Source organism: Colius striatus, chromosome 1 (assembly GCF_028858725.1).
Source record: "Colius striatus isolate bColStr4 chromosome 1, bColStr4.1.hap1, whole genome shotgun sequence".
NCBI lineage: Eukaryota > Metazoa > Chordata > Aves > Coliiformes > Coliidae > Colius > Colius striatus.
Window position 1 is genome coordinate 18,022,448 of NC_084759.1, and position 27,290 is coordinate 18,049,737.

General features: G+C 42.8%; 2 protein-coding genes across 7 annotated transcripts in view; both read right to left on the reverse strand.

Annotated features, from left to right (window-relative positions):
* Positions 1-530: 530 nt before the first annotated feature.
* Positions 531-12,950, reverse strand: EEF1AKMT1 (EEF1A lysine methyltransferase 1). Of its 4 annotated transcripts, XR_009818422.1 has the most exons (7): positions 12,057-12,119; positions 8,061-8,214; positions 7,145-7,227; positions 6,219-6,499; positions 4,935-5,067; positions 1,940-2,001; positions 531-1,661 (listed from the first exon to the last, which is right to left on the reverse strand). XR_009818422.1 is itself a non-coding variant. In XM_061992504.1 (6 exons), the coding sequence occupies exons 2-5, from the start codon at positions 8,208-8,210 to the stop codon at positions 4,940-4,942; spliced, it is 642 nt and encodes a 213-aa protein (XP_061848488.1). In that variant the 5' UTR covers positions 8,211-8,214; positions 12,057-12,119; the 3' UTR covers positions 531-2,001; positions 4,935-4,939. The 4 variants fall into 4 exon arrangements, 3 of the variants coding, with proteins under 3 accessions (XP_061848488.1, XP_061848478.1, XP_061848471.1); XM_061992504.1 differs by having other exon boundaries at positions 531-2,001; XM_061992494.1 differs by lacking the exons at positions 531-1,661; positions 1,940-2,001; positions 12,057-12,119 and adding an exon at positions 12,868-12,950 and having other exon boundaries at positions 2,025-5,067.
* A 4,179-nt stretch (positions 12,951-17,129) lies between these two features.
* Positions 17,130-27,290, reverse strand: part of XPO4 (exportin 4) — an 82,148-nt gene continuing 71,987 nt past the window's right edge. For all 3 annotated transcript variants that reach the window (XM_061992539.1, XM_061992523.1, XM_061992530.1), the window contains one exon: positions 17,130-25,143. In XM_061992539.1, coding sequence (XP_061848523.1) covers positions 24,946-25,143 — 198 coding nt within the window. In that variant the 3' untranslated portion in view covers positions 17,130-24,945. The remainder of the gene's footprint in view (positions 25,144-27,290) is intronic.

Genomic DNA, 27,290 nt, shown 5'->3' on the forward strand with positions numbered 1-27,290 from the left:
CTAGACAACTGCAAAGCCTCAATAGATGGATGATGTGTGCTGACGACCTCCTTGTCACACTGCAGCAAGTGCAGAAAGTTTCCTATGGCTGCCAGCAACCTCATGTCATCTTACTCACAAGTCCTTTTTCCGAGTCCTTGGTCTGTGACAGGCTTTTGAGCTGACCCAGCTCTTCAGTTGGGTGTCTCTTAAAAGCTGTGTTTTAGTGTGAGCAACTGTTTGATAATAATTTGTTAGTGAAGAACTGTGTTAACAGTTAACATCAAGAACTATAACCTACACAAACTTTTAACCCTTAAAATACCCTTCCATACAGATACCCTCTCCATGCTACCCGTGTGGAAAAGGTTGAGATTGAAGGTTGAGATTCAATGTAATTTGAGTTTATTTGGAATTTATTTCTTTTTTAAAGAGCTCATCACATCTTGGAGTTTTATCAGTTTCACTTCAACTGCAGTGTGACATTTTCCAGCTTTTAGCCCTCAGGTTACAGCTGCTGCAGCCTTGCCTTTAATTTGCATGAGGGGAAGGAGTTTCTCATTGGAGTTGCTTCAAGGCTCACAAACTGTTGACACAAGGCAGACATGAAATGCCTCATTGAACCAACTCCAGGCTCAATAAATGCAAACAATTCCAAGCTGAAAGTATCTGGCAGCTGCAGCTGATTTGAGAAAACTTTTGTTGTGCCAGGAAAATCTTTCCCTTCAATGAGGTTGTTCCTGGAATACATTATGAGCCACAAAACACAGAACAATATCCTTGGAAAAGAGATTATTTTCTTCCCTGTAGTATCACTTAAGATAGGTTGGAAAATTCGTATCATTCAGGCAGGCCGAGAAAAGCCTGAGATGCTCGCTTTGCTTTACTAGCCAGTCACCACGTGAAGGTGTTTGAACAGGCAGAGGGCTACAGCTGGCAGTAAACATAGAATCCCCTGGGGGAACATGGACAAGGAAGGCCAGGGGAAAAGGCTGATGTGCTCAGAGAGTCTGAGCACCCTCTCATCTCGTTGGGACTAGGGAACAGCCATAACTACCTGGACTAGGGCGCCTGAGGGAGATGGGTCAGTGGTACCTTGGACTTCATGCAACGGGATTTCTAGAAATGTTTAATCTGTCATCTGGGGTGAAGTGCAGGCAGCTGAAGTGTGTTCTTCTCCCCCTACAGCCATCAGCCCATGCATGAGACACCAAGCTTCCTCTGCCCTAGCACACATGACTACAGGGCACAAACACAACAGTAATGCTGTGGGCACACAGCACCACAGCCAGTTCCAACAGCGTCCCTCTGTGAGACAATAAAGCCAGCCAGGCACTTCTTGACACAGAGATATTTTTGCACAATTCTATTACAGAAAAAAGGAGATTTTGCTGTCACATAACATTTCCTAAAGTTCCGGTGATGGCACAAAGTACAAACTCACTACAAATTTTTGCCACTTGTAGCCTTCTCAGAAACACAGCTCCTTCCTTAGAAACCAGCGTGACAAAAACAGTTTGTCTCCTACCATTGCTGAGGGCTGTGAATGCCACTAGTCAAACTCTGCTTGGGCAGCCGGTGGACAATGGGCTGCTCTGTTGAGCGCGTCTGCACAGATTTACGTGTACCCTCATTTTCATAACCGTGCATCCCCACAGTGCCTCTTTTCAAAGCTGTCAGACCTATGTGTGAGAAACAGCCGTTATTTTTGGGGTCAAATGAATTTCTTGGTACAACTGAATAGAGCACTTTCATTTTTTTCAGACAGGTCTCTGATGAAGTTGGCAAAGTTCTCTTAATTCTGCTACAGCAAGCACAACGCCACACACTGAGCAAAACGAAACAGACAGCCGAAGAAATTACTATCCAAGCAGCAACACAGATGAGCTTGTATTTGAAGAGCACATTCTAATTTAGGTGGGTGGCAGGGGATGAATATCATCCCTCCTGGCAATCATACCTGCCCCTCTTGGAATTTTCAGGAGTTACTTCATAGTCTTCATCTGCGTGGTGTGCAGGACACTGAGGTAAGAAACATAAACAGTTGTGAGGTGTAAATTTGTGCCAATACCCATGCATTTAACCTGCTGGTTTGCTTTATTTTGAAACCAGAGGCATAAAAGTAATGACACAGCCTCCTGGAACACAGCAGGTTTGTTCCTCCAGTCCCCATTCTCTCAGCAAGCTCTGACACAGATGCACTTTTCTTGTTCTACCATCACCTATTACCTGTCCGATAGAGACTGAAAGAAAACTGGTATCATGAAACTCAGGCCCACGGTGTGGGGGGAGAGGGGGGAGGAAGCAGCAGGGACAAAATGTGAGGAGGGAAGTGCCTTGGGAAGCAAACAGATCTCTTGGAAAATGGGGAAGAGAGGAAGAGTGAATATTTTTGAACCCGTGTAGTGTCCAGCTCAGCAAGCACAGTTCTCTCAGCACCTAGAGCATTATATTCCATTTACATTACTCCTGCTCATTTGTTTACTCCACCAGATGGGAAAACCAGCATCCAAACAGCAGAAATGGACAGAAACACAAGTATTGTCTCTACCTTATGAAAAATCTTGTCTCACAAGCTTCATCAGGTTTATTCCTACCACAAAATAAATTTCTCAGTGCTTCATTTTAGGTGCTTCATTTTGCAGATGCATCATTTCTGTTAGCTTTTGACATAGTCCCAATATATAAATATGGCATCTAAAAACAAGTACTTCTGGTTTGCATAGAATATTTACAGCTGATTAAACTGTTGAGTGTCTTGGAATTAAGAAACCAGCTTTCACTCAAATATACATTAGTAGCATAGTCAAAAGGTTACTCAAAACTGGCTTTAAGAATTCCCCATTACCAAAAATCTCTACTATCCCAAAGCAGAGTTTTTCTGATGTATCATCTATTTTAAGATTGACTGAAATATAGCCCAAACCTTGTGTATAAAATTTAACATTTGTCTATTAGAAGCAGTAGGATTTTACCAAAGCATTATACTGCAGTGCCCTTGTGAGATTCAGTGATTTCCAAGATGCTTCTGTTCTCCTGCTCTGCTGCTCCTCCTGGAACAGGAGGCAAAGATAAAACTGGGCAATTGCAGGAAAAGGACTGTTCTTGTAGCTACAAACTTGGCAGACCTGTAAATCATCTTTAGCTTGACATCAAAATCTATGAAAAACCCGGCACTACATTTAATCAGAGCCATTGCGATTCAAGATTTAAGGGACTAATGTGTAGAGGGTCACACTGTTAACAGATGTATCTCACAACCAACAGGGAGAGTAACTATAGGTGGGAAGCCATGAACACAGCCTGAAGCATTGAAGCCTGGATTGGCTGAGGGGATGCATTGTTATCAACAACTCTAGATTCCAGGCAATGTTGCCTGATAAATGTTCAGGATTCTTCATGAAAGTAAAGCTCTCTCTGATGGGGAAATCCTTACTGTGTCTTTTTCAAGGAGACGTCAGGTTTATATCACCTCTGGAGATGAGCTTAATTAGTAAACAGAAGAGCCCAGTTATGTGAGTTTTCCTGAGCTCCTGACTTTCTGTTGCAGTAACACATAAACATAAACTAAAGGCACAGCTCTTCTGCACAGAGACATTAACTGCTCCCATTACTTCTTCTCTAGCGCAGTGTACACACACACACAGACACACACAGGTTGCTACGGTGATGGCAAAACAGATCTTAGCTTTTACAAAACCAAAGCCTGGGTTTGTGACAAGGCTTTACAGAAGAGGTGAAATAATACCCACAAGAGTTTAAGAAACCAATCTGGCAACAACAGTGGATAGTAGGGCTTCTCTTACTTGGCAACTGATAAGTAGTTTTCATTATTACTAAAAACAGCTGGAAGGGCCTCCCTGGAAAACCTATTTTCTCTTCTAGTTATCCTTTATAAAAACATCAGCCTGCTGGACAGTGAACCTGAAAATGTGACACAGAACAAACATGTCATCTGTAAATACATGACGGAAAAGATGGTTATTGGGGGAATCAACATGGATTCACCAAGGGGAAATCCTGTTTGACCAGGCTGATAAGACGTCTATGAGGTTATAACTGTTTGGCTAGATGAGGGGAGAGCAGCAGATGTCATCTGCCTTGACTTCAGCAAGGCTTTTGACCCCATCTCCCATAACATCCTCATCAGAAACCTCAGGCAGTGTGGCTTGTATGAGTGGATGGTGAGGTAGATCGAGAGCTGGCTCAATGACAGAATATATTTAAGTATTTGTAAGGTTTATGTCAAGAGGAACCTGTGGTACTTTTTTCTTTTGTCTCAAGTGACAAGACAAGAGCTAATGGACAAAAGCTGGAAGACAAAAACTTCCAGTTAAACATAAGTAACAACATCTTCACTGTGAGGACGAGGGAGCCCTGGCACAAGCTACCTGATAAGAGTGTGGAGTCTCCTCTGGAGGTTTCTAAACCTGCCTGGATGTGTTCTTGTGTGACTTGATCTAGGTGGACATGCTTTAGCAGGGGAGCTGGACTAGGTGATCTCTAAAAGCATCTCTCAAGATTGAGAGGAGACCACTATTGCTTTTTCAACCATCCACTAGCTACCATGTCATCGGTTCTGATGCAGTGACAATTCTGATACCTGTGAGGGAAGCACCTATGTGCTGTTTGAAGCCAAACTAAAATCACCTCAGAGAGGTCACGAAGAGTCCTTGAAAGGTAAAAACTACCAGTTAGACTGACACTGTAACAGAGAAGTTCCCATTATCCAGCACCTGTATTGTTTGGTCCCCATTTACCTGTTTGATAAGATACAAAAATCAGTGATGCAAATGCTTAAACATTTAAAAGACAGAGGCTATTACACTGTGTTGATTAAAGCCAGCCCAGAAAACGCTACTTGGAGATGAGTATTTTAGCATTTAGAAATGTGGAGTCACTGACAGAAAACAGAAACGAGCTTGACTGAAAAAAAACAGTCCTCATCTTCTTACAAGAATCAGTCCAGTCCAGAAGTATAGTTCACGTAACATCGAAATTCATTGGCTAAGTTTCGTGAGTGTTTTGGAATAAACTTGCAGATCTTCACACCAAGATGCTTTGCAGCCTGCTCCTCCATGATTGCACCTGCAGCAAAATCAATGAGTACTCAGTAAGAAAATGGGGACAGAATGTCTGGGATTTTTTAGTATACATATATACAGAACTTCTTTTAAGGAAGCAAGGCCTAAAGTAGCTACACTATCAGCTCTCCCTACCAACTGATCTACAGGGAAATCTAAAATAAACCTGAAAGAATGGAAGACACCCCGAGGAAATGAATGTCTGACAAGTTTTGTAAGAACAGGCAGAGAGTAAGATCAGCACCCCTTTTATACACCACAGAAACTCAAACTCAGCCTTCTCGCTACGTGCCAAAGAAATGCCAGGGTAGGGCACCGGGGGAAGTACAAGCAGGTTACTCATACTCTTCCACTGAAATAAACTACATGCTGAGAAAGGACTTTCTTGAGCAGTATTTCTCAGACTTTGTAAACTGAGGGACAACCTATCCACTTTAGAGAAAAACATTCTGAGAGCCATCCTTGTGCATGACTGCCACGTGCAATTAAACAAAGAAGCAGGCTCTCTGTAGCCATTTATTACTTTTAATTTTTCTTTCTTTTGCCTGCTTGCTTGACTTCCCTCACATTATATTTACAGAGGGGTTTTGTCCTTTGTTATTTTGCAGAAGTTTCCTGGCTGCCTTCAGGTGTCTTGTAGTAAGATTACAGTTTAAGAAACACCATGAGTAAAGCAGATATTATCTCTTCTTAAACCAACAAGGGCATCTTCTTAAAGAAGGACTTGCAAGTGCCGTTGATAAGTTGCCCCATTTTACTGCTCTTACCACTGGTTTTTATTTCCTTCTCACTTGAATCACAGTGACAGAATCCCTTCATACATTCATTCCCATTACAACTTCCATGTTTACCAGGAAGGGCGGGTAATAGGAAAAAAAAAAGCTGACTTGGTTTTCCTTTTCAAGACTTTGCTAAAATCATCCTATTTTTTACTCAGCAAAGGCCATTCCAACCTATTTGTCATTCTCTCTACTTAGCTGACTTAGATGCTCAACAGCATGTAGCAGCTGAAATCCTGCAGTTACTGACTTGTTTAAAAAACCCCACAAATGCAGAGGGTTATTGAATGAGACATTAAGAATAAGTTACACCTTTGTCATACCCAGATTTTAATCATTGCAATTCTTGGTGACCCAGTCTTTTTATTAATTGTACCTGTGCAAAGCAGAATCTTTCCTTTTGTTAAGTATTTGATGGTCTCTGCAGTTTTTTTAAGACATTCATCAGATAGATAGGGTGGATCTGCTATTACAATGTCAAAACTGTGTGGCAGGAGATTTTCAGGTAAGTTCAAAGGGTGGTTGTAATCATAGAAGATAAATTCTTCTCCATATACAGAAAACCTTCTGTCGTACTCTAGTATACACACTGAAAAGTCTTTCCCATCCTGTTCTTTCAGTTTTTGGTACACACTGGGTGCACTAACACATGCTATCCTGAAAAAGAGACAATAACATAGAATATAAATTTAAAAGGCAACCAACAAGCACCCGCCACCTCCCCCTTGTCTATGAGCAACCCTCAGGGCTGCTTTGGGAAAACATTTTAAACATTAGTCTGAAAAATGTAAGCGGTTCTTTCTCCATTCTAACAAATAATTACTTTAATAACAGAGTTTTAAATACTAAAGCAACTAACTAGTCAATCTCCATGCTGCACAACGTCCTTAAGTACAGAAAAAAACTTGCTTCAGAACATTAAGGAAAAAAACCATCAATTAAAAATGACTCCTTACAGAATCAGGAAGAAACACAAGTTTTTCCATCTGTTCTACAGAAACATTGTATGAAAACAGAGAAAAGAACTGCAAGTCGTTAATATGATCTGGAGCTATTTGTGTTTCTTAGAAAATAAAAAGATTCACAGCAAACTTTTACAAGGCAAATCCCACAACATTCAATGAAATGCCAAATGGTAAGATCAGTGTGAACCATCAATTAAATAAATCACAGCAAAGCATTTCTGCAAATCTCCCTTGAAGAGAAATGAAGTCCATGAATCACATGCTCCATCTATGCAGTAGGAATGAAATGTTTACAGCAGACACATCTTAAAGGTACAGCACAATGATTAAAACCCACCTGCCGCCCTTTCCAGCAGCCAGCACAGCTTCCCTCGCCAGGCACGACGCGGTCTCATCACTGTACCAAAACTGGCTCAGTTGCTGAGAACAACAATGATCAATTACAGACAACATCACACCTTCTGACTGTGCCACATGCAGTTAGGTGTGGTAAAGTTGGAAAGGTGACTATTTTCCCAACAGCCTTTTCCCTTCTGTACTCCAGTGACAGGCAGCAGGTGGCCTACACTGTGTTTCCAAAGCATTTACTGCAGCACAAGGAAAACCAAGGAATGCAAAATCACTGACGAGGTTAGTTCAAACCCAGTCTGCAGATGCACATTTATGTGTCCTGAGACTGAGATACTTTAGCAGAAGAGGAAAAAGGAACATGAAAAGTCATAATATAGAAGGGAAAAAAGGATAAAAGTACTAAATCAGAAGAGACCTGGAAAAGGAAGAGTAAAAAAAAAATCAACTCAGAGACAAATAAAAAAATCAGTCTGACCAGTCTGTCAGAAGAAAAAAATTGCAGCAAGACAGCCATCCACAAAACCAAAGAAATAAAACACAGAAGAAAGTATAATGTGAAAGATTGCTTGGTCTTGTTACACTGAGTTTGCCTCAAACTCATGGAAGAATCTTTACTTCCTTCACATGCCAGGCTCGAGTGGAAATTTCCAGAAGGGACAAATGCTTCTGTTGGCAGCTTTATTCCCTCTCTATGTAATTTCAATTTGTACACACTCCCTCCCAAAGTAGAAGTCAACTATACCCAGATTTAATATTAAAGCAAATATCCAAATACCCCTGCAGTGTTACTGCCCACTAATAGTTTGCTCCACTTTTTAATTTCATTATCCATCCACAAAAGAAACTTGGTCAAGGCTACTCCTCTGACTGTGCTTCACTCATGGAAGTTTGCAGTTCCTTACCCAGTCTTCTTCTATTGAGCCAATGGAATATTGATTAAACCCCTGGGAGGTCTTCATGCCCTCTCTCTGCTGCTGTTCCATATAGAACTCCTGGAGGGCAGCCAGCGTCTGGGATGAAAGCTGGGGAATGTCATCATCATCATCATCCATTTTTCTAGATGTCAACCAGAGGAGGAAAAAAAAATGCAGTTCAATTAACCCTTTTCAGTGGTGAAGAGTTTTAATAATGGCATAGTATCCTGAGGTAAAACAACCTCCACAACAATGCAGGCTTAGTCTAACAGCTAACTAGCAAAAACTCCTAACAAGTGAAAACATATTCCCTCTCCTAAGGAGCTCTTAAACCACTGAGAAACGGATTGGAAACGACACATTTCCAGAGATAATTCAGGAACAGGAGCAACACTGTTCCCATCCTGTACAACGCAGATCCAGTTTGTATTCATACAGGGACATTCTTGCATCTGTACACCCTTTTTGTATGAGTTTGCAGAAAAAAAAGACAACCTTTAGTGGATCTGGTATATCCTATAGAAATTATTCCCTTCCCTCCTAGAAAAGAAATGGCCTAGAAACCGGTCATTCCTCCCCATGTCCAAAAGTCCCACAGTTTTGACTCCAATGAAGAAAAACATCATTCCAGGGTCAGCGTCACCTGACTTTAACCTCCGCGACATAAGATGATCCCTCGAAATGCCAGAAACCCTTCTACAAACGAAAGCAGGCAAGAAGCTCAAGAGGTTTTTCTAAGATAACCCTCTTTGACTGAAAATTTGTGTATTTTGTGCAAAAGAACAGACCTCATATCAAAAAGACACGGTATATGCTAATGTAAAAGTATCGCCCTTTGTGGAAAATTCAAGCGGAGTTACACTGCATCTGATCGCAGTTACCCTGAGCAGGCATCAAAGCAGCGCCTGCCCAGAGGGAACGTTGAGGTGCCGGCGTCCTTCCTTCCCAAAGGGACAATGCCACCTCGTGGAAGAAAGTGGATGAAAACAGGAACCTGCATGTGAACAGTACTGCAGAAACTGGGAGAGATTCTCCCAAGAGACCCACTTTCTCTGTGTCTGATCTAAACACAAGCAATGGCTTTAACAGAACTCGGATCTTATGCCATTAGCCTAAGGAATAGGAGAATTCTGGAGTCAAGCTATCTAGTAAAACCAAAAGAGCTAATTTTATCAAATAAAACATAAATGCTTTAAAATAATTTATATTTAAAATTAAGCATTATTTAAAGTACTTACTATAGAAATGAATCATAGAATGGTGTGGGTTTGAAGAGACCTTAAAGATTACCTCGTTCCAACTTCCCTGCCATGGGCAGAGACACCTTCCACTAGCCCAGGCTGCTCAAAGCCCCATCCAACCTAGCCTTGAACACTTCCAGGGATGGGGCATCCACAGCTTCTCCGGGCAACCTGTTCCAGGGCCTTACCACTCTCACATGAACAATTTCTTCCTTACATCTAATCTAGATCTCCCCTCTTTCAGTTTAAACCCCTTGTACTATGACTCCATGCCCTTGCAAAAAGGGCTTTCTTGTAGGCCCCTCCAGAAGGCCTCCCCAGAGCTTTCTCTTCTCCAAGCGGACCAGCTGAACAGAGGCCATCCTCAAGCACAGGCAGCCAGCTTGCTCCCCTGCAGCCAACTGGGAAAAACTCAAATATCCAAGTGTTTGGAGCCCAGGTGCCGTGAAACAGAATAGCCTCTGAACACAATGACCATTGGAGACTGCAAGTTCACACAGGTAATATAATTTCTAGCAGAGGACTCTAACAATACACAATGCTACGATCCATTTTAAGCCCTATACAAGAACTTTTTTCATCAGGACAGATGTTAGAAGTTTAAAATCACTCCTCATCTCACAACTTTCTTTTTTTTTAAGTGTATCACACATGTACTAATCTGGTTTGCTATGATCCCCTAGGCAAGGGCACATCTATGCTTTGACACTAAGAAACTGAAACAGATGCAAACCTGCAATTCTTAATTCAAAAGCCGAAATTTTGATGAGCTCATATAGGCGTTTGCAAGGACTAAATCCATGCCAATGAAATGAAACCCTCACCAATAAAGTTGCTGATGAAGCATTAGCCATTGTTTCAGCAGATAAAATGTCAGCCAGCCATAGTCATATTTTTCCCATAAATATTTTTAGTTGATTTTTTCCATAGTCTTCTGTTTGGTTTGTAAATTAATGCCTTAGGAACCAAGCAGTAATTAACTGTGAGGCTGCAAAGAGAGGTAACTCAGAACATATGGTAGAAATAATATGTACATCTATTAAGAACACCTTCAAAATACAAGATACTTCTCTGAACATACATATACATACACATATGTCAACACATCCTGACTTAGGTCGTGAGCATGAAAACATTTTCGGGCTCAAGAACTACATCAGCAAACTACTGAAGTAAATGAGTTTAGGTGAACAAGACTTGTAAATTCCTTTAGCTTCATGGGAGAAAGTTCTACTGATTGAAAGCCCTTCTATACCCCTTCTATACCCAGGTTGTCTCAAGTCCAGAGACAACCCTGAAAGTTTTGGGAGAGGAAGCAGAGTGACCCACGATACCTCTGGCACTCGAAGAAACTTTAAACTTTGTTAAGAATCCAGGTCCCTGAGCCTCAAGGCTCCAGCTGTGCTTGTCCTAGGCCGCGTCCCTCCATGAGCAGCCTGCACTCTGCCCTCAGGCAGACTCTCAGAGGGACTGGAAAGTTATCAAAAGGCTAGACATGGGCCTTACAATCTGAAAACCAGGAAGGTACTGTGCTCTGCTCAAGCGCCAGCTCCTTAGTGCATGCAGGGATCCATATCCCATGTCCCCACACACAAGCCTGGAGGGGAAGCACGCTCTAGCCAGAAGGAATGGAGCACTGCTGGTCCATACCTACATCTGGTTTGTAAAGTATTCTAACACAAATCAGAACTTCTCAAACATCTGAGAAGTCATTCTCAAGCACAGGCAGCCAGCTTGTTCCCCTTGCAGCCAGCTGGGAAAAACTCAAATGCCCGGGTGTTTGGAGCCCAGATGCCATGAAATAGAATAGCCTCTGAACACAAAGATCAGGCTAAGGGGCATCAGAAAGGCAGAACTGACAAACCTGCACATAGACTAAGGGAGTTGTTTCTGCATCTGAAGTGATTTACTCCGGGAATGCAGTTCACTTAGAGAGCTTGTCCTCTTACATTCACATGAAGTTTTTATATCTATGTTGGCTGGCAAAAAGTTGTATTTTATGAATAACTGCATCTTGTTGCTGTGTACATGGCTGCTAGCTTCACATGATGCAAATACTGTACATGTTGGAAAAGAAAGCAAATAGTTGAGCCCTTAATATACTCCACATGTCACTACACAGACACCTGTAATGCATCCCTCTTTTCTCCCTCCACGGGTTGGCTCTTTTCTAGCCTGAAGGCTCTCAACCCACTCCATTGGTTGGTAGACAAAAGTCTTTCCATGCATTTGCTCATTCTAGATAAATGCTTCTAATACACTTCTTTTTTGAGATGAGACTAGAACTCTACATAACATCTCAGATACAAGTGATCACACATTTACACTATTATGTCTTCTGTTACAGTCTACTTCTTTTCCTTAAAAATTATAACATCTGATGTGTTTTTCTAGCTGCCACCAATCACTAGTATGTTTTTGGAGAACCACGTACCAAAATCCCAAAGCCCCCTTCCTGAGCGGGAACGGTGTCTGATGCGAACATGATTAAATGGAACTTAACACAGAAATTTAAAAGAATCTCCCAAGAGCTCTGAGATACCAGTACATACAGAACAAAAACTGAACAGCAATTCCTCTCCCTTTGTCTCAACAAGATACAAATAAAAATACTGAAACTGGAAAAGGTTCAAGAGAGATAGTGAGACATCCAAAACCTCAGACAGCTTTTGCAAGCAGAGGAGTAAGAGGAAGAACCAAGAAGGGATATGACAGTGCCTGTAATCCCAAGTGGCACACACACCTTGGCCAAAGAGAAACTGCTGTCTTACAAGTCAAGAACAAGAAGGCTGCAACAGCCTGGTTCAGTTCAGAAAACTAAAATCCAAATGAAGCTGCTTGTTGACACAAGGTGTTGCTGAGCTACAGAATCCCTGTCAGTAACAAAATTCCATAGTGCTTCAAAGCAACATAGTAAAGTTCGTTGGAGAGAAGCTGTCGAAGGACTACTCAACATGCAGAAACTGCACTGGACTGAAAAAGTAGCGCCTGCAGGGCTGGTGGCTACTCGAAGGCGACACGAAGTGTGGAGTATTCGAGCCCAAATCTCGTGGTTTTTAATAAGTATCATCAGAAACGCCAGCAGGCGGGGCCCGAGGTCTCCGCCACCCTCTGGCATGTGACCGACGGTTTCCGAAGCAGCCCCTCTCCTCCGGCTCCGTCTTGTATTTAACAGCCCAGAGCGCCCACTGCCGCCGCCCGCGGCCCCGCGCCTCCCGCAGCACGTCCCGGGGGGCGAGCCCAGCGCTACGGCGAGCGGCGCGCAGCCGCGAGAGCCAAGGCGCTGGTTACCGGCCTCAGCGGCCCCTTCCCCGCCGGCCGCGGCCGCCACAGCCTCGCGCCCGCTCCACGGCACGGAATAGCCCCGCCCCCTCCCGATCGCCGCTGCCGCAGGAGGCCCGAGCCGGGGCAGAGCAGGCGCCGGCCCCGCCGTCCACGGAGCGGCATGCACCGGGTCAGCCGCCCTCACGGCGGGAGGAGAGGCGGGCGGACGGGCACGCGGCCTCCGCGGCCGCAGCACCTCGGCGCCGAGCCCGCCTTGCCGCTTCACTCACCCGCCGCCAGATCCTTCCGCGCACGCGGGACCCTGCCGGCCCGCCCCAACGCCGCGCGCAGCGGCGCCGGCCGAAGAGCGCGCGCCCCCTGCCGGCACGTGGGCGGGGCGGGGCTGCTCCGACCTTGGCTGCAACGGCCGCCGCGTGCGCGCCCGCCCGGGCTGAGGCGCTGCTGTGCGCCCGCCGCGCCGTGTCCGGTGTGCGCCCTGAGGCGCTGCTGTGCGCCCGCCACGCTCTGTCCGGTGTGCGCCCGCCCGGGCTGAGGCGCTGCTGTGCGCCCGCCGCGCCGCCACGCTCTGGCCGGTGTGCGCCCTGAGGCGCTGCTCTGCGCCCGCCCGGGCTGAGGCGCTGCTGTGCGCCCGCCGCGGCCGCCACGCTCTGTCCGGTGTGCGCCCGCCCGGGCTGAGGCGCTGCTGTGCGCCCGCCGCGCCGCCACGCTGTGGCCGGTGTGCGCCCGCCCGGGCTGAGGCGCTGCTGTGCGCCCGCCGCGCCGCCACGCTCTGGCCGGTGCGCGCCCGCGCCGACGGCTCGTCCGGGCCGGGACCGGAGGCGGCTGCCGGGGCCGCGCCGCTTGTATGCGCCTTTGCCCTCGGTGAGGGCTCGGGCGGCCTTAAAGCGGTGTGCAGAAAGGTTTCCGACGGAAATAACGAGCTTCACAAAAACGTGCGACCTGCGCCGAGACCACATCGCCGCCGCCTCTCGCCGTGTTGACACGTCCGCCCGCGCGGGGTTGGAGCTGTGGCCTCGGCAGATGCAGAAGTCTGTGCTGGGTTACAGCTCACGTCAGACATGCATGGGCAGCCGCGCATTGTAGGCTTAGAAATCACAGGTGTATCTCACGGCAGATTCCAAGTGCTCACCAGCCCTGGGCTTTTGACTTCAGTATCAGCCTGCTTTCCCGCGCTGTTCTTGATCTGACCTTCTGCGCTGTCTTTCCATTTCAATTAAGCATTGCCAGCTTGGAACAAGCTCCCTTTCTTGCCTACAAACAGAAGTCAGTCTGCTTCATAAATGGTTTCAAAATACAACAAATGTTAAAGTACCTTCCTTGTTTCAGTTTAATTCACTGCATCTTTCCTTTGGGGCATAGAAACTTCGTTTTTTCATGTTGGGCTTGTAATGGGTGATGGTAAAAATTGTTATTGTTGAGCAAATCGAGTGGGATTCAGTTGTGTTGTGCATGTTGTTATAAGCAATGACTCTGTTTGTGTAAGTTTTATTATGTCTTGTAATAGTAGTTAAGTGGTTAAGCCAACACCTGGGCAGCGCTGGGAAGGTGCAACAAAATAGCGAAACTTCAAAGGCAGGAACACCCAGCAACATTTTTCACCAATCTGGAGCTGGTAGATGAGCAAGGACAACGCGTGGACACTGTCAACTGACCAACCAGAGACCGATTCGTCGCAGTGTCCCAGCCCATGAAGGGGGGGAAAACATATATAAGGACATGCAAAGGATAAATGTGTGTGCCGTGGCGGAACTATTGCACTTCCCCCGGTCACCCAGCGCTGTTTGCCCTTTTATCGCTTGCTACAATTGGTTTAATAAAATTCTGTTTGGTTAAGAAAGCTTTAGAGGCTGATTCCTCTATAACAGGCTGGCATGACGTGCTTGTCTAGCACTTGTCATCTTATAATGGTCCAAAATAAGAAATGCCTCAGCGCTGCTTTTTTTCACTCCTTTATAATATCTGGTAATACGTAAAAAGCATTTTTGCGACATTGCCTTTCCCTTGTTCAGTGACCCTCTTGTAAACCAACTCATGGAGGATTGATTTCCCATCAGATTATTTACAATTAACCCAAGAGCACGTGCTCTTCACATTCTCCAGACCTACATGTTCCTATCAGCAATGAGCTGAATAAGAAACTGGTATTTTACCTTTAGCCTGTTGAATCTTTATCTGCTGTAACTTTGCTGTGGCTGAATGGAAAACCCTGGACTCGGCCCTGGACACCTATGAGCAGAGCAAAACCAATTCCTTAGAGGGTAGAAATACTAAATTCTGGTAAAATATTTTGCAGCACAACTTATATGGGCAGTAGAGAACCAAATTTCCTTGCCCTCGCAGGAGGTGGGGATTGGCCAGTTTTTCCTTTTTTCTCCCATTTTTGACAAGGCTTTGTGTGACAGGAGAGAACTAGGGGAGTTTCCACATGGCTTTAAAAGATACATCTGGATATGCCGTTCAGCACATTACTCCCTTTGTCTTTGAAAGGACTTGCCAAAAACTGATCTTCATCCCAGCATATCATATTGCCCTACATGGAGGGCACCTGTATCCGTTCACGTTACCACCGCTGTTGCTATTTAAAGGAAACAAACAAAAACCCCCTTTTCCTTGCATTGCTGCAGTGACAGTTACCTGACACCTGCAAAGTTTTACCGAATATAGTAAGAAACTTGGTTTAGATTCTACAAAGAAGTAGCACTTAAGTAGTTTTCCAATTTCATGCATGTTTGTAAAGCATTTTACATGAAAAATGCCCTGCACGGGGATAATAATGAAAGTGTAAAGGAGACTTGGGCAGACACATGCTCTCAGGCCAGATTTCCTAGGACAAGTCACACCCGTCCCTTGCCTGGCCTTGAGGAGCAATTCCTCCTCACCAGAAGGGTTACAGAGATCATCTAAGGGCACGTGGCTGTAAGGGGCTTGGGGGCAGGGTGACGTTACTTAGGTTATGATATCAGATACTACTTGGCAACAAACAGCTCAAGACTTTGTTTGAATCCGCATTACAAGACAGTTCTAGAAGGAAAGCCCAGGAGGAGCTCGAGTGACACTACAGGAAGGCAAACAGCTTATATCTTGCACTGCCATTTCTGCGGGATGCAAGGACAAACAAGTCACAAATAGGGAACACCTGTGGAGTGCACCTTGCAAGAAATGTCATGTTACTAATTAGGTTTTACTGTTTACTAACCGTTTGTTGCAGAAAGGTTATTTCTAGTTTAGCCATCTCCTCTATCCTTTCACTAACAGACCTAGGGCACCCAGCACTGATATGATGTCTTAAAAGGCATAACCCAATGACATAGATCACTGCAGCTTTACTGACCCATTTGCTAGTACTCTGTGACAGACCAGATGAGGAACAGAGCACGACATAGAGTTTTTAAAAACATCCTTCTACCCTGGAAAATAATAAGTAGCCTGTTAGGCAGAAGGTTTTGGTGTCTGAGTTTGTACTTCTTTTTACTTTACTTTGGTGTCTGTGGTATTTTTTCTTTACTAGTGAAAGTCTTTATGTTTCAGTCCTTGCTGTAGCACGAGCCATAGCCAAATGAACAATATGATCAGTTTTAACTAATATGAAAACAGATTATGAAATCCTTTTGTAGAATCTCTGCTGTTCCTAGTCAGTCTAAAAAAATGTCCTGATTGCTCCCCCCATCAAACCACAACATTTTTAGGGCTGGCACATTAATTTGCAAGGCAGCGAAGCACCTACTGATTTACTACCATACAGGGATTACTTCTAGGTAAAGATCCTACTTCTAAGGATGGAAAATAATAGAAGTATTCACTTGCAGAACCACCTACAACGTTTCATCTTTGTAGAGAGGCTTACTGCACATTCTTTCAATACTGAGCAGCTCTCCTACAGATTTAGGATCAAAGGCACACCTGCAAGCCGGGTACATCACAGCTTCTGATGGTCTTAGGGCACGAGAGAGGACAGACTATCAGCCAGCCTCCTAAAAGGTTGCAGTTACCCTCTGAATTCAAATACCATATTCAAACCCTTTCATCTTCAAACCCTTTATGGACTCTCAACTCTTCCTCTGTTGGAGATGCAAATCTTCTTAGAAATGTTACATGATCTATGATGACAGTGACTTTTATTTTGCCAGCCTTTGCAGAACCCTTGGAAGTAATTCAGGGACAACAGAGGGCTACAAGTTTTCAGATTGGAAAAGACTCTATCATACCACCCATTGACTGTGGATTTCACAAGTTACTTCAAGAAATTCTGAAACAGAAGTACCTGTGTCTAACCTTTGTGCATTTTAATATCCCCTTTGATTTTATTATGCCATACTGACCCTGATTTATGCTGTTCTTGCAAAAAATGCCCTGAGATACAGCTACCGTACAAACTCAGTGGAATTATCTGGCCAGAACCTTCTCATGGTTGCTTTAGCCTCTTCTCCCCTGCGATGTAATCACTCTGCCATCACAAGAAGCAGGAAGGAAAATATATAAAATATATTTAGCAAAACCAGTAAAATTAAAGTGGAACAGAAAATGCAGTCAAGTAGCAAACATTATGTACAGCAGCAGATTTTACAGGTTTTTTTTCCCTACACATACCTCTGCACTTATTTCACACACACTTTTTAGGGAGAAGGAAGAAAATAGAAACAAGCTAGTGTTAAGAAAGAAAACATGTCTTTACCTGAACAGTAAATGGGGTTTATCACTGTTTTTCTGTGTTTGAAACTCTGATCAGACTATATATAACTCTATGAAAAATAAGAGGACACCATTTGCTCAGTCCCTAGAGTAAAACTGTACCATCCTCCTTTTACAGACTATACTGGTATCTTAAATAGTTACACTCACAAGATCTGGACATTAATCTGGCCATCTTAAGGGATGCAGGTAACAAACATTTTAACCAAGATAAAAAACACGTATCCATTTTTTTCCAGCTTTCCTGAGGCTGAGTGAATTGTTTAAATACATGTGCGCTTGTCAAAATCCATGTTACAGTACATTTTTTAACAGTAGTTTGTTAAGAAGTCATGAAAGTGCATAACAGCCTAAAAGCAGGCAAAAAGTACTTCAGAAGAACAGTCTTTCCTTAAAGTGGCAGAAGAATGTAAGCCTTCCCCAAAGTAGTGTTGATCTTGTGTGAGGACATCAGTGATCTTCCTAAAGACTCCATCTACAGTTTGTTGGTGGGGTTTTGGCTTTGGGTTTGTTGGGTTTTTTTTCTGAGTTACAGCCATCACTTGAAGGAACATAAGACCATTAGAAGGATCTGTGCAGTTCTAAAATTAAAGCAAATGTCCTGACAACTTATTAAACCAAGTTATGAAAGAGGCTCTGAAATTGAGACTTGTGCTAGAGTCTAGCGAGGACTTTCATTCCATAAACACCAAAACACAGAGACCAGAGGCGGTTTGAATATGCTGCAAACCCAGACTGCATCATCCAAAATAATAAGTTAAAGCAAATCAAACATTCACACCTTTGCAACCGTGAACAGTTGGCCAGACGCAGAGGGGAAGAAAAAGGGAAGCACATGGCACACAAAGCTCTGCCTCACTTTTAACTTGCAAAGGCAACAGCGTGACACAAGAACCAAATCTGGTAACATTTAAGCAACGTTACGATCAAAACAGTTGTTCCATGAGATTCCAATATAGTTGGGAGAAAAAGTAGCAAGGAGTTGTGTATGGGTCAGTGAGTAACTTCAGTATTCTTTGTGGAGATGTAGATTCATCTGGAATTGTTTCCCAAAATAAAGACTTTATTATTTAACAAAACTCACACCAATAGTATCATATTTCATACAATTCCAAAATAGCGCTTTCTCTTTTTCCCCCAAAAATGTGTTGATGAAATGGCAGGCTTCTGCTAATCTTTGTTAGGGTGATAGATGTTACAAAGCTACAGTATAACACTTATATTATGGATTTCTTCCTACATATTAGCTTATTTCTTTTTTCCTCTCCACATGAGGTTGCAAACTTTTCACTTTCTTCTCTTCCTCCCTTCTTCCAGTTTGGGCATGATCTCCTCCTTGGTTGACCTGCTGGACAAACTCCACATGAAAGGCTGAGCTTTCTTGCCTTTCTGCTTACAGTACATGGCAAAACAGTGAAAGGAAAAAACCCACCTCTAACTCACTGCTCAGCTGAAGCAAAAGTTTCGTAATGGCAAAACTGATGGGTTTTGTGTACACTTACACAAACAAGTGTGAGTAAAGGCTTTGTACCCAAATCATTCCAGTTTATTCCAGATCTCATATTTAAGGTAAAGCAGAATACTTCCATTTTTCTATATGAAAGGCTCTTGGATATGCTTCTGTTAAATCTTACCAGCGGCTTTCAGAGATTTCCTCAAAGTTATCTTAAATGCTTCTGTCCTTCATCAAAACGTTCACTGAACTAAACCAGGCCAATATATAACTACAACAATTTTACTTCTGAAACCAGTAAAATTGTAGTGATACACACAGTCAAGATGTATAGCAAGGTGTCACCACCATAATAGTTTTACTATTATGTAGTAGTTTTACTTTCAGGATTTGTGAAGCTATTTTTCTTTTTAGCTAGGAGTCCATGAAAGTAAGAGGGGAACAACAGAAAACAGCTGTAGTTTATCCAAACGTAACTGTAATATAGCAAGAACTGCTGCCTGTAAATGAGCTTTTCTGAGACATATTGTAACAGTAACACACAGTAACATACTGTTAGATTTCAGTGGAAAGGGAATAGATTACATGCTTGGAGAATATTTTTGTGCCAAGTATCATCCAAAATTGTTTAGGCTACCCCCCCCAAGAAATCAGTATTCCTTTTGGGTAGACAAACACCACCAAGAATGACCCGAAAAGTCACCATTAAACTTTTTTTTTGGAGGACGAGGCAAAATATTAGTTTGATTATATATTCACAGCCACTTCTGGTACTTGCTGCACAGCGTGAGATACTCCTGTCACACACCTAATCCTGTCTTTTTCTGTTGATGGACAAACTCGTGTCTCAAGTGTTGAGAAGTTACTCTGGTAAGTTTAACTGAACTACTGTGTCTTCACAGCAGCTAAAGAGCACAAGGTGAAGCCTGAGGTTTCGTAATATTCTTATTTGTGTTTCTACCATAGGAGGTAGAACAAATGCTACTACAGGTGAGATCGTAGAAAAATATTAAACAAGAATACACACAAATCACACACGGCCAAAACAAAATAATAAAAGCCTTTAGTGGAAAACCATTTTATCCTCCTCCTGCTTAGGGATCTTAAAAATACACAAAGTGTTCACTTCCAAATTGAAAATTCAGTTGTGATAGGGCTTGATTACACAGCCATTTCCCAAGTCTTATTGCAACAAATTGTGAAATACTTTTATGCAACTTCATATGTTAATCTGTACAGGTAAAACAATACTTGAAATCAACTACAATCCCTGCAGTTTTAATATATAAACTCAACATAGTACTGAATTATACATTTAAAATATTTACACACTTGACCAACAGCAGTACTAGCATTTATTGCCTTAAAACTGCATGTTCACTGCATGGAGGTTCCTTGTTCTGTACAAAGGGAACAAATAAAAGAGGATAGTATTTTTTCCCTAATTATAAACTGTATAATGGGAGATTGAAATGTGTGGGGGAATGGTACTAGAAAGGAATTCAGCAATTTCAAGTATTGCACTGTAATAGACTGGAAAATTACATGGGTAGTATCTTTCCCTTGACTTTGGAAGGGTCTTCCAAATCTTTTCTAAGAATGGCTTAAAAGGACAGGAAAAGCAGGAGGGAGAAAGGGAAGAAATGAAAAGCAGAATCTACTTTAATCCCTGGAGGAAAAAGCGAGGAATATCTTATTTCCCAGTTGCTAGGGTCCCAAGAAATCTCACACTGAAAAATCACTTTTGTAAGACAGTTGAGAGCTTAAGGCTCTAGAGCAAATCACATTTCATGATTAGTGCTGGAAAAGCACTGACCTCACTTACTGCAGAAAGCACATGGTTGACCCATGGTAAAAGCAAATTCACAGGGGGATGGGGCTGGCACTTCAAATTTTAATTGTTACCATTAGGCTTTGGTTACACCAGGTGACTGGAACAGATCTAGGAGAAAGGAACGGCATTTGTTCCTTGCAGAACCCAGTAAGAAAGTCAATGCAACCAAACAACCCTACCACCATGAGTGGCACTTCTCACCAGCAGAGGCATCAAAGCCTGAATAACTAACAACTGTCTGGAACCGAGGCACACTGGTAGGGAATCTTGTTTTACTCAAGAAGTCACCATTTCAATTGGCTGTAATTGAAATAGCTACAACTTAAAGCAAGCATTATGTGGGGAATAATGCACCACTGCTGCCTCTACGGGGCTTTATAATTATGAAAATCTGTTTGTATTACAGTAAATCTTACACCTCACAAAACTACAAGTAAAATATTTAATATTTACACAGCATCTGAGATCCTCAATGCATTTGATAAGCATGAGCTAACCCTCACAACATCCCTGTGAGGTAGGTGGGTATTACCGCCATTGTAACGACGACACGGCTCCAGCAACTCATCAACATCCACAGAGGATCCAGTGGAAAAACTGATAAACAATTAGAGGAGCCTGGCTCCTACTCCTGCGCTTATATTCATCAAGCTACTTCCATAAAAAACACCCCTTCTTCTGTAATTATTCCACCAAAACTGAAATTTCTTGAAGTGTTTTACAAGAGACACGCTGCAATTTGTACTTTAGAATAGTTTTACAGATCACAAATTAGAATTTGCTTTCCTTTTTAAAGAACTAGATTTTAAATGGACAACGGACTGCTCTTATTTTCTAGAACTACATGGCTTAAATATAAAGGGATTTACCCAGGTAAACACTGGGGTCTTAGAAAGTGCCAAGCACTATCAAAGAGATGACTGACTCAAATCCCTCTCTTTCAACTAGTAGGACTTGGACATGCTGAGAAAACAATTTTCTCATTCCTGAGGAAAACAGTGAGCCCTTTATCACGAAACAGTAAAACACAAACCTCTGGGCAATACGTGGCAGATTCTGGTGGTAATTCTGTGAAGAAAATTAAGGCATAAATGCACATTAAAGTGGAAGTTTCATGTAGTAGTAGTCCACTTCTCCTTGTCCACATGTATCTGTGCTTTCAAGAAGGTCTTGAATTCATGGCCCAACTAGATGGTCATGCTTGCCAGCATCAAAAGCTATAGTCTGAACAACAGAAAATTATGCCAGCAGTAGAGCTAACTATTACAACGGAAAAGGAGCTGGCAAAATGGGAAGGAGGCTACTTCTAGTCTCAGAATGACAACATTGGAGCAATAATTTGTTTTAGCAAAAAAAAGCTACAAAAATATATGTCACAAAGATAATTCTGTTTGAATTGCCTTTTTCTCCTTAAAAAGAAGGTGCATTTTTAGAACCATTATTCACTTTGCACAAAGAATGGAAAATCATTGCAGTGGTGCTATAAAAACATCAGAAAACTTACATGGAACCAACTCTCAATGTTCACTAAAAATGGTCTCCAAGTCTTTACTATAGACTTGAATGAGCTTTTTGCATGTAGATTTACAGCAACTGGATGTGTAGAAGATCACTGAAGGATATTTTTCTTTTTTTTGGAAGGGATATAGAAGCAGTCACCTAGCCAGAGGAGCATGAATTAACAAAACTTATTCCCAGAACCGTTTGCAACAATTTCATGGATGTCACTAAGCAGAGACATCTTATTGTTTGCCTGAAAAGAAGCAAAACGGCATGGGAAGATCCCTCTTGAATATATGAGAGTGGAAGAAAAATTAAGAAACAAGAAAGGACAAACATTTTCTAGAGTAACATCAAACCAGAAAACTACAAAAAACGTCTTGCAAGGACAATTTCCCTTTAACACGCCATTAATTTAAAATGAAAGGCAAAGGAAAGTTTTAAGCAACCTTCAAAACTAGTCTTTGAAAGTATATGGTTATACTTTAGCAAGTCTTGAGAGTTGAATGATGCTGCGTGTGTCTACTTGCTACAACACAATGGGCCTGATCAGAAAAGGACTGAGTACACACATTGCTTTGTCCTGAACGCTAACTCAAATTTGTGCTCACATTCATCAATCGCAATATGCAAGAGGATTTCAAAATTTTGAAGTTAGCAAATATTTTTAACTAGTGAGTCAGTTTTAGGAGTAAAAGAATGATAATGACAGAGCTAGTTATAAAAGAAAAGATGACTGAATACATCAGTCTGATTAAAAAAAAAATCAAGTTATTTGCTACGATCTCTCTGAAGACTTCAGCCTAGGTATTTGACATCAAGGACATCATGACAGAATAGCAGCTCCTACTGCTGCTTGTGTTCCCAGGCTTTAATGCCTTTCACCTGAAGAAACCCCGAGGACTCTGAACTGCTGCCCCAGCCAATGTACAAACTTGGAGAAGCTCCAGAAGCAATTTCAAAACCAGCAAAACCCCGGCCAAATTTAAAATAACAGAAAAAACAGCCATCAGATCAGTTAAAAATGGAAGGACTTGCCAGGATCATTATCCTTTGCGCAAGTGCACAGTCAAGAAGTCTTTTAAAGAAAGTATTAGTTTAAAGAAAAAAAAAAAGAGAGCAATAGCCCTGATCTAAAATACTACACAAACTATCTTAGAAATAAAATACCAGCTGGGAAGGGACATTATCAAGTTTTACAGTCACTTTTTAATGTGTCAATCTGCCCTAGCCCAAATTTCACACAAATTAAAAAAAAAGAAAACTATAATGAAGAGATGGCATTTTTGGCCTTGTGGATCTATGCTTGAGCAGGTATGGATTTAACTAAAAAAAAGCTAAAAAACTTGAATCCCTTATAGCACAGTATTACAGATTTACGTCCTTTAAAAATTCTGGCTATTGTGTCTAATTTTGAGATGAACAGCTGCAGAATGGCACAGAATTGCAAAGGTAGCCATGTAAAGGTGTATACATTTTACACAAAATTTAAAAACACATGGGAGACATTTGACAACATGATCTAGCAGAGATCTTAAATAAAAGGGCTCACTTTTGTTTCCACGTATTTCCATAAAAATCAGTTTTACTGGACATGCAGCATTTGTGTTTGCTTCGGTTCCCTCTGGCTTGTGACTGCAGACAGACCAGGCCTTGCTTTTATGTTCCTGTGCTGCTCTCAGTCCACTTTACTCAGGGCACTATATTCTGCTGTCATAATAGCTAAAGTGCTGATATAAAAAACAGAGCAGCTGGGAGGACTCTGCAGAAGTGGAGCTCGATCCAACAAAACCAAAAGTCCCCCACAGCACTACATATCCTCATTACCTTTTCCAACTCGAGCCAAACAAATAAGGCCCTTGAGTAAAAGGGTTTGATGTTCCTGTTCCAGCGTAACTGTTTTAGCTAATGCCCCAACTTTAAAAAGTTTGCCAATAATTTACACCTTTTGAGTTGTTATTGCTTAAGCAAACAGTTCAGTGTAGAAATACATTGCAGTTGTGTGCAACCTGGGTATGAATCCAAACAGATACTGAAAGTAAAACTACACATGAACCTTGTATTGGACACCCATTCCAAAATGACACAACATGAAGGGCCGCAACAGGTAAAAAGCAGCTTAATGTCAACACCCTAAACCAACTCTGAAGAGTCAAATCTTGCCTTGTATTTCTTATCTAAACTATACGAGCTTTTTTTTTTTTCCTTTTAAATTAAGGCGATGAAATGGCTACAGTTCCTAAAGTTCATTTTAGGGGAACAAAAATATACACCTTTTTCCCCCCCAGACTTTAGGCAGCAGAACATAACATAAAAACCTTCATTGCATTAAACATGCAATGTCATGTCGATGTAGAAAAAACAGAGTTAAACACAAGTTAAAATACCATTTGGTTTTTCTTTCCCATCAGAACACAAACTTTAAGAGAGGAAAAACAAAGCTTAAAATCAGCTAAACTGTTTAGAGCTTTATATGCATCTGCATCACACTAACATGATTTTGTGTAGAAAAGAAATCTGTGTATTTGTCTAGCCACTCAAATTTTAAACCAGTGCAGGGGGAAAGGCACTGCATTTATTTTTCATTGTGCCCATATCTGTTTGCACATATATGGAAAAAAATTAAAATTAAAGTTTTCTGTCCATTCTCTCCCACACACAGGTATGACAGATTGCAGCTAACACATAATAGCAGAAGCTGATTCAAAGTTGACCTCTCCTACTCCATTGTGTTATGTTCACACTTCCAGGCTCTCTAAAATCTGAGATGGCTGCAAAGAACCCAGAGACAGGTACAAGATTTAGTCAGCATTCAGCATTTCTCAGTGCATTTTGCAGAAAGGGTCTAAGTTAGGCATAGAGTTTTGTTGTTTATTTTACACAGAGAAGTCCACCAACGTTCGCCATAAATTCTTCTAAACTCTTTAAGAAGGCCATCTTCTGCTTACGGTCCAGTGTAGGAGGAGTGCTGCTTGCAGTAAGCTTGTTGAAGGCATCTGCTAACCGCTGGTAAATTACGGGATCTTGTTGAGTTGATAGCAATGTTTCAACTAGCTCTGAATATTCAGCCTGTTAAATAAACATGAGTATTATTAATTTAAAATACAATATTTACAACTCTTCTCACCAGAACAAAACCCAGCACCAAGGCTGTAACAGGAAGCTATCAGTACCTCTCCCCCTGCTGCGCAGCTGCACTGACGAGTGTACCAGAAGCAACTATGGACCCACAGCATTTAGAGCTCTACCCAACCTATCTCTAACCCAGACCAAGCCCTGCCATCAGACCGGGTTTTTCACTAAGGCTAAAGCAGCCTTTAGAGCTGGGTACAGTGCATGACAGTGTACAGTAGACAGTGTACAGTTCCTGCAAACTGCACTTGTCTCTCCTCATGACTGCCCCAGGCTTGGTGTGCTGTACCAGTCATTTCCTCCCACGGGTTTTCCCTTTCCTAGGTTCCATTCCTTGGGACAGAGAGCTTAGATTCCCAAGAATTTCCTACTTACTCTCATGCTTTCTTGGACAGAAACGGAAGACAAAAAAACATGTTGAACACTGCCAAAGTGCACATGGAAGAGGTCCAAGGTGACTGAGCTCTACAGGACAAGGGTGAAGGGTACAGGAGGTAGAACAGCAGTCCCCTTAGTCCTACTCGTGAGTCCTACTAGTGAAGGGTCTGAGTGGGGGTAGACATGACATGAAAGTGCCATCTGTGACTGGTATCACAGGGTCTTTTTGTCAAGATCAGCTTCTAATTTTCAAATATATCAGCAGCAAAAGGAAGATTAGGGGGAATGTGAACCAGCTGATGAAGGAGGGTGTCCTGGTGACAGAGGATGCAGAGAAGGCAGAACTACTGAATGCCTTCTTTGCCTCAGTCTTCAGTGCCAAGGCGAGCCCTCAGGAGGTCCAGTCCCTGGAGGATAGTGGAATAGTCTGGAGAATGGAAGACTTTCCCTTGGTGGATGAGGACGGGGTTAGAAACTTCCTGGGCAAGCTGGACACCCATAAATCTATGGGACCTGACAGGATGCATCCACCAAAGATGAGGGAGCTGCTGATGTTAAAGCCATATCAGTGGATGCTAAACCACTCTCCATCATTTTTGATCAAACAAGGAGGACTGGTGAGGTGCCTGAGGAGTGGAAGAAGGCCTGTGTCACTCCAGTCTTCAAAAACAGGCAAGAGGAGGACCGGGGAAACTACAGGCCTGTCAGCTCACCTCTATCCCTGGAAAGGTGGTGAAATAACTTATCCTGGATGCCATCTCAAAACACATGAAGGAAAATACAGTTATATGGGGAAGTCAACACAGATTCACCAATGGGAAATCCTGTTTGAGCAATCTGATAGCCCTCTATGAGTGCATAACCAGCTGGCTAGATGAGGGGAGAGCAGCAGATGTCATCTACCTTGACTTCAGCAAGGCTTTTGACACTGTCTTCCATAACATCCTCATCAGAAAGCTCAGGCAGTGTGGTTTGGATGAGTGGACAGTGAGGTAGATCGAGAGCTGGCTGAATGACAGAGCCCAGAGGGTGGGAATCAATGGAGCCAAGTCAAATTGGAGGCCTCTGGCCAGTGGGGTTCCTCAGGGTCAGTTCTTGAACAATTTGGCTGAAGGGACAGAGTGTACTCTCAGCAAGTTGGCTGACGACACCAAACTGGGAGGACTGGCTGATTCCCCAGAAGGCTGTACTGCCATTCAGCAGGATCTCTACCAGCTTGAGAGTTGGGCAGAGAGGAACCTCACGAGGTTCAACAAGGACAAGTGCAGAGTCCTGCATCTGGGAAGGAACGACCCCATGCACCAGTACAGGCTGGAGACTGACCTGCTGGAGAGCAGCTCTGCAGAGAGACCTGGGAGTGCTGGTTGAAAATAAACTAACCATGAGCCAGCAATGTGCCCTCGTGGCCAAGAAGGCCAATGGCATCCTGGGATGCATCAAGAAGAGTATGGCCAGCAGGTTGAGGGAGGTTCCGCTCCCCCTCTACTATGCCCTGGTGAGGCCTCATCTGGAGTCCTGTGTCCAGTTCTGAGCTCCCTAGCTCAAGAGAGATTCTGGGGCTCCCCAGAGAGATAAAGAACTTCTAGAGAGAGTCCAGTGGATTTACCACTCAGAACTCTCATCTGGGCCTTGTCCTGTTTAAATATTTCAGTTGGTGACTTGGAGGAGGAGAGGAGATGCACTTTCCTCCAGTCTGTGGATAAAAA

Excerpts from the sequence above, each read along its gene's own strand:
- EEF1AKMT1 (XM_061992504.1), bottom strand. The coding sequence starts at position 8,210 with ATGGATGATGATGATGATGACATTCCCCAGCTTTCATCCCAGACGCTG. Across the intron at positions 7,228-8,060 it reads GCTCAATAGAAGAAGACTGG|CAACTGAGCCAGTTTTGGTA; the intron begins GTAAGGAACTGC and ends TGTTGTTCTCAG. Across the intron at positions 5,068-6,218 it reads AAAGATTCTGCTTTGCACAG|GTGCAATCATGGAGGAGCAG; the intron begins GTACAATTAATA and ends ATTTTGCTGCAG.